At 39.3% G+C, this 7,127-nt stretch overlaps 1 protein-coding gene across 1 annotated transcript; it reads left to right on the top strand.

Moving 5' to 3' along the window:
• Positions 1–2,482: 2,482 nt before the first annotated feature.
• LOC310933815 (uncharacterized protein C6orf118-like) lies at positions 2,483–5,393 on the top strand (the record flags this gene model as incomplete). Its single annotated transcript, XM_083897385.1, is given in 9 exon segments — positions 2,483–2,726; positions 2,845–3,083; positions 3,086–3,091; positions 3,308–3,430; positions 3,907–3,966; positions 4,353–4,497; positions 4,845–5,032; positions 5,136–5,198; positions 5,331–5,393. Coding segments are annotated over 9 exon segments (1,131 nt in total).
• Positions 5,394–7,127: the final 1,734 nt, after the last annotated feature.

Below are 7,127 nucleotides of genomic sequence, written 5' to 3'. Positions count from 1 at the left end.
TAGTTTGATTAAAGCATTTTCAAGATTTTTTTGCCCTAACCAAATTGCCCCGATAACCAATGTTTACATGATTAATCCGGTAATCGGGTTATACCGTGTGCAAGAATTTGCCTCAGCCTGCAAGAGAGTTTGAATATCACAAATATTGTTGCTCTATCAGTGTCCCATGTTTTCACACGTCATGACATTTGCAGGGTGAGGAAACTTCACCAATTGTTTCTGCATTCTGACAGATTTTAACCCACTAAAGTAATTCTGAAAATGAGCTCAATCTTTGTATTATGGCCTGTCAGAGGAGAGGCCAGGTCAGATGATCTGATGATACTGACATCAGCAGCAGCAATGACTCGCTGTCCCGGTTACACAGTCCCAGAGACGTGAAAAGGGGACACAAATAATGACGTGGATGACTAAGATGAAGCCTGGTGAATGGTTTTTATGAGACGTCAGTGTCAGATGGCTCCACATAATAGGAGGGCAAAGTGGAATGAGGTCACAGAGAGTCACTGCATTCAGTCTGCTAGAATAAGAATGGACAGACAGGGAAATAAGGTCAATGGTTTGTGACAAAAACTTGAATCTTAAACCTCAAAAAGCCATGTTCCTGATTCCTGTGCGACGAAATGTCCCTTTACACTAGCAAATTCTGCAAAGATTTACTTTGATATTATTATTGATCGCAATGATTCTGAATTTTCTCTTTGCTGGGAAAATGTACAGTTTTTTTTTTTTTTACACTGACAGCAGAAAACAGAAATAATTGTAATTTAAATGAATTGATTAATTGTAATTCTAGCATAAATCTATCAGCTATTTTAACCCTAAAACACTATTGCTCAAATTCTAAATGCCATCACTAACGCCGGGTGATTTTTACCCGAGATAATAAATACACCCAATAAAAAGTACTTGTCATCAAAATATATCAAAACATGAAAATACATGACAAATTTGAGTAGTGTTCATGAGGGGACCAGATAAAAATGCTCCAAAATTACTGGAAAATTAGAAATTTGGGAACAAAAGATTTCTAAAAAAATAAATAATAATAATAATAATAATGAAAATCACATAAATATATTTCTTCGGGTGAAAACCCGGCAATGGTGTTCTAGGGTTAATAAAGTATCACTTTAGATATATTTTTTTATGATATACTTTGATACAAAATCATAAAAACAATAAAGCTAGTTCTCTTTTTGTGCTAATGTTCTCCCACCATTTTCCAATGGTGTGTTTATTTTATTTTTTTAATGAGTGCTGGTTTATTTGAATGTGTGGCTGTGAATGAACGTGAGTGACGCACGTGTTTCAAAAAACTCACAGCTTTGACATCAGTGGCGCATCTCCTGAGGCACAAGTGAGAAGAAGAAAAAAGTTCACCTCATCTGCGCTCATGGGGACGATTAACGACGACACTCGAAACGCACCGCGTCCCGGTCACCATGGCAACGGTGGGCTCAAACCCACGAAGGCAAAGATTGTTTGCTGAGTTTCGTGAGTAAAACGCAAAAGACACAGTTGACAAACAGGTGGGATTATTTTTTTTATAATGTTTGTTTTCTGTATGTCACGTGCTTCACACGTAGTTTGTTCAAGAAGAATTAATGCGCACTTTTGGTTTTTGATCACGTCACAACTGCGAAGTTTCCGCTTAGTTTGTTTGAGCACAAAAGTTCTGAGCTACTTTTCCACAATATGTGTTTTATACATTTGCATTTAGGACAGATAAGGAGTCATTTAAAGTCATGCAGTGAAGTATAAATCAATGGTTACGTCTCGTTTCAGGCTCTTTAAAAGACATTTTTAAAAACAAAGTGCTGTTCAGAGACATTAAACACTAACAACTAAAAAAAAAATAGTCAAAAGAATACAATCTATTGCAATGTATTTAACAGAGAATAAAGGTCAAATAAAATTAGTGAAAAACTTAAAACTAAAAAAAGTGAAATAATACTAATGAAATTCACACTAAATATGTGAAATGGTGAGTTTGACCTCAGATTTTGTAGTTTTTTTGTAGTTTTGTTGTTTAGTTAAAAGCACTTGTGAATAGAAAACTAGGAAGTGTGGTGAGTTCAGTACATCTATCATTTAAAAAAAACGAGCAACAAAAAGGAACATAGTGTACGTTAGAGGTGGATCAAAATATCGATTTGTCGATATACCGGCGTCCTTCCACGATAATCGATACACCACAGCAAATATACAGCGGGATAATGGTGGAGAAAACTACATTAAGAGATGCTCCATTCACGTTCAATACATATACTTTATGTACCCTTATATTCTCTATCTCTACATATATACGGATGTTCTGCTTACTTCAGTTAGGCAGATATTATGATGTATCGCTTTATGATTGTCTTGCAAATATATTGATTATCATGGAATCGCTGTATCGTGATATTATTAGTATCGTGGACCACTTGTGATTCACCCAGCCCTTGTACGCACTAACATAATTTGTGTCCTCACAGCCATGTCCAGCAGCTGTAGGCCAAAGTGTTTCAGGAGCAACGTCCACAGACCGCTGCAGGCGGCTGAAGCTGGTCAGAAGGCTGATGTCCTGACCTACTTCTCGGGTCATCTGGGGCCCCGCAGCCTGAACCAGAGTCTGCCGCGTATGGACACAAAGCAGCGCTTCTGGAAGACTTTCCAAGAGCCACGAAGAAACTCCAAACCCTCTGACAGTTCAGCCGAGACGAACAAAGACACTGACCTATGTACACATCAGAGAGATGAAAGAGTCTTCCTCTGAGTTCACCAGCAGCACTGCTGCTGTAGAATCTGAAATATCTGAGTCAGGACAAGCTCGGGCCTCTGATCGTGCATCACATGCAGACAGAAGAGTCGATCTCAGTCTACCTAACACAGCTCATCGTTCCTTAAAGTTTGTGCCATTCCAGTTGAGCGCTCTTTCCCAGAAAAAGCAACATTTTTCATCTAATCCTGAGGGGAAACAGCAAGGACTGAATAATGAAGACCAGCTAAAGACTAAACAATGGTTTGGCAGGGAGTCTGCAACCAAGCAGGATCCGTGGGTTGGAATAAATGTTGCTGAAATGCATGAGAGGAAACTATACATAAGGTGAAGCTGGTCACGTAAACTGTGACATTGTACTTAAAAATAACCACTTTTTTTTCCCTACAATGTCAGGTTTTAATAACATGGTAATTGTGCGATACCCTTTGAGCACTGCTGAAGAAGGTGCATGAATAAAGACGTGCAGCCTCTTACGCACATCTTAACTTGCTAACTTGGTGTGTGTGTGTGTGTGTGTGTGTGTGTTCCTGTCATGTCCAGGGGCTGAAGAAGCTGTCAGCACAGAGCTGGCCCAGCAGAGACCGCCTTGCGGTGTTCAGTGACGTCTTTGATGATGTATGTGAATGCTCGCCAGTATTTGGACGCATCCTGAGGGAAATTAAGGTTTTTCCATTTCCTCTGTACCCACTAGCACATTTTTAGCATGTGCCATCAAATGTAATGGTGCTAAGAGAGAGAGAGAGAGAGAGAGAGAGAGAGTGAGTCCCTGGTGGAGCGTGTGGAAATAGAGCAACCACTAGACCCTTGTCATGATACGTCAAGGAGCAGGTCACCAGAGGGGAAAGGTTCCGTCACTGGTTATTCATGAGAAATAAATTCAGTTCAAGTTTTTACCGTTTTAACTTTTTGCAGTAAAACAAAACAGAAAAAGAAATTAAACGGATCATCGCTTGGTATTTATTTGTTGTAATAACAAAACAGGTGTTGCCAAAATATTGTTATTATGTGACAGGATGAAACTATGACTAGCTAAGCTTTTGCTTATGCTTTATGACAAACAAACATATTAAACGTGTACAGAGAATACACAGTATAGTGTAAAACCGTGCAAAACAGAATTTCTTTCTATTTTCTTTCAGACAGATTATGATTTATATGTCAACCACCTGATGGCATCGCAGTCACCACAGCATGACATGGTAAACGCACACTGTCCATAATGCATTACATGTACTATTTGGATTTAAATGATGGTTGGAGTAGCGGCTGGCAATTTTGATTCGATTGCCGGTTCATCCAAGGGCCTTTCCGCATGGAGTTTGCATGTTCTCCTTGGGTTCTCCAGGTTTCCTCCCACAGTCCAAAAACATGCAGAGGTAGATTGAAGTTGAAAGCACCTGCCACATTCATTTTCATGGCATTTTTAGGCTGGAACTGAACCCAGAACAAGTATGCATTCACAGCTTTATTCCAATGTAAAGAACATAGCATCATGAATGCCTGGCGTAGCTCGGAGCAGAGGATCTCTATGGAGCAAGCATTGTGGCCAACATTTAAATATGAATATGTTTTTCTCATGTTAAAGTTGCTGAATGCCTCACTTGAAGGTTTTGGCACTAGCAAACTAAGAGAAATGGAGATTGAAGACGCTGAAAAGGAGATTTGCAGACTGGAGGCCAGAAGAGCTCTAAAGGAGAATAAACAGTACTGCAAGAATCCCTCTCTGACATGTACGGTACAGAATATATATATTACAATTAATTCTTATTTTGTTTTTTTAAAATTTTAGAGTCCGAAAGGAATTACAGACGGTTCCAGCTATCTTGGGGCCTTTGGAGCGTGGTATGAAAAGTAAGTCTTAAGACTTACTAGAATTAGAATGTTTGATTCTAATTATTGCTAAAGCATATCTATGCATGACGTCTGTGAATAAACTGAGCCAATAAATCCCTCCATCATCAGGAGAGAAGACGATTTGTGTAGCAACAGTGAGTCAGCTGTGACCTCATGATGGATCTATGTACGCACATCAACCACTGCAGTGCATTCACACTCAAGCTCCTCTGTGTTTGAACAGATATATCTCTGTCAGGACTGCAGGACAGTGGGGCGTCTGTCAGACACACCGACGACGCGGTCCAGCTGAAGAGGCTTCAGGTGTTGAGCGTGTGGAGAGAGATCCAACAGCTGGAGGAGGAGATTAAGGAAAAGCTGGTGTCCAGTGACACAACCACTGCCACTGAGAAACACATCGAAGACCTGAAGGTGCTGACAGATACACTACCATTATTACTTTGCACACATAGTTAAACCAACGTCTTGGCTTTAGTTCATATTCAATCTGTTGTTTTTTTTTATTTGCTCCCAGGCAGAAACAATACGACTGATAGCCTTGAATGACCGGCTGAAGACCACCAACCAGGACAAGGAAGTTTGACCTTTTTTCTGCCAAATCATTGTTTGTCTTAGTATTGAACAGAATGTACACACATGTGCTGCGCTGTGCTGCCATGTGATAGTGGCTCACATGTTCACTCAATGTTTTTCTCTGAAGAAACTGGAAAACAAAATCAACATGGTGCTGCAGAGAGAGAAATCCAGCAAGACCACAAGACGGTACATGTAGATTGTAAGAGCTGATGCTTTTGCTGTAGTTCACCAAAGTTACCAAATGACTCTTTCTTACTTTCTGCTGCTATCCTCTGTTTGTTTGTTTTTACCCCAGGGCTTTGTGGGACGGAATACAGTGTGATCTGTGGACCGAGAGATAAAAGCGTTATCCTCCATATGAGGGTTGCAGGGAGCTGGAGACAATCCCAGCTGACACGGGGCGAAAGGCTGGGGGGGTTACACCCTGGACAGGTCACCAGTCCATTACGGGGCCCATGGAGAACATGCAAACTCCACAGAGAAAGGCCCTCAAATATTTTTCATTTATTGCATGTTGTACACTATGTGTAATTATATATGCAGATGTATGTGTGTAAACCCAGATCCTTCAAGCTGTGAGGCAACGGTGCTAGCCACTAGTCTACCATATCATAGCTGTCATTATGCAGTCAATTATTAAGTTAAAGGTTTGCCTCTGAAAGATAAAGTATAAAGTATCACAATATTCTGTAGTTAGTTTTTGGCAACAGGACTTGCTTGACTTAAAGGTGCCATATGTAAGAATGTGGCCAAAAACGGTTACTACATTCAAATTCAAAATACCGAGGTCTTTTAGGTTTCGTTTTCTAACGTAACTGGCAACCCGTGGTTGCTCGGCAGCTGAGAATCTACTGACTGCAATGATCGGTAGACGGCGGTAGGTGGCACCACATGCCAAAACATGATTTCAAAACATAAACATGATTTGCAGTCTGCAAAATATTTTTTAATGCAAATATTTTGGCTGTACTGTTGTTGTTGGTGAGTTCAGTTTGTTATATGAACATTATTCCTGAGTCTCTGTGACATATTAGGAGGATTTTATGGCCAGTTGCTTTAGATTTATTACATAATGCACCTTTATTTTGAAGACTTTTCACATCTTCAAACTTAACCCAAGCAAGTTCAGTTGCCTACAGCTAATTATTGACGATGACGATGACCAGGATGATCTAGAACCTTAACAAAGTGTCACAATAAATCCAAGTGCAATCAGAACAAATACATTAAAATTAAATTTAAATTGACTTAAATTGCTCTGCTTTTACCAAGGAATGTAAATTTATGTTTTTTTTTTACTTTTTAATATTGTTTTTTATATCCATTTGTTAACAGCGTTTCTTTCAAAATTCAACACATATTGTACGGAGGTGTGGGTGAACATTTCATCATCATAGTTCACAATAATAACTATTTGCAAAAGACATAAGAAGAAGAAAATAAATCTGTTACCAATATCAGAAAACCATATATCGTTTGTAGCCATAAAAATCTATTTACTCACTCTACTCTTTAAACAGTAGAGGGCAGCAGGTGCATATGATAAAAGTGCTGTATGTTGTCCACAGTGAAGCCTGCATCAGAAATTACTCTGAAAATTCCACCCCACAAACTCAGACCTCATGAAGAGGACAGTGTTTCATTTGCCTTTTTTTTTTCTTTTTTTTTCATCAAACCACAGCAATGGTCATTTCAAGAGTGTGATATCTTTATAAAGGTCACAGGCTGAAATACCAGCATTTGATGAGCCAAGTCTTAAAGTGAAAACCCAGAGAGTTTCTACTCTAGGCTAAAGTTCCATGTGACTCAATTGAGTCAATTCTGGCTTTGTGGATAAAACCGCATCCATTTAATGTGTTCACCAATCACAGAGAATGAGAAGATTACATGAATTATAGAAGATTTCTCTGGACTGATATGGGGTGACCCT

The sequence above is a fragment of the Microchirus variegatus genome (assembly GCF_963457635.1).
Source record: "Microchirus variegatus genome assembly, chromosome: 11".
Taxonomy (NCBI): Eukaryota; Metazoa; Chordata; class Actinopteri; order Pleuronectiformes; family Soleidae; genus Microchirus; species Microchirus variegatus.
This window is presented reverse-complemented; position numbering and strand designations above follow the sequence as displayed.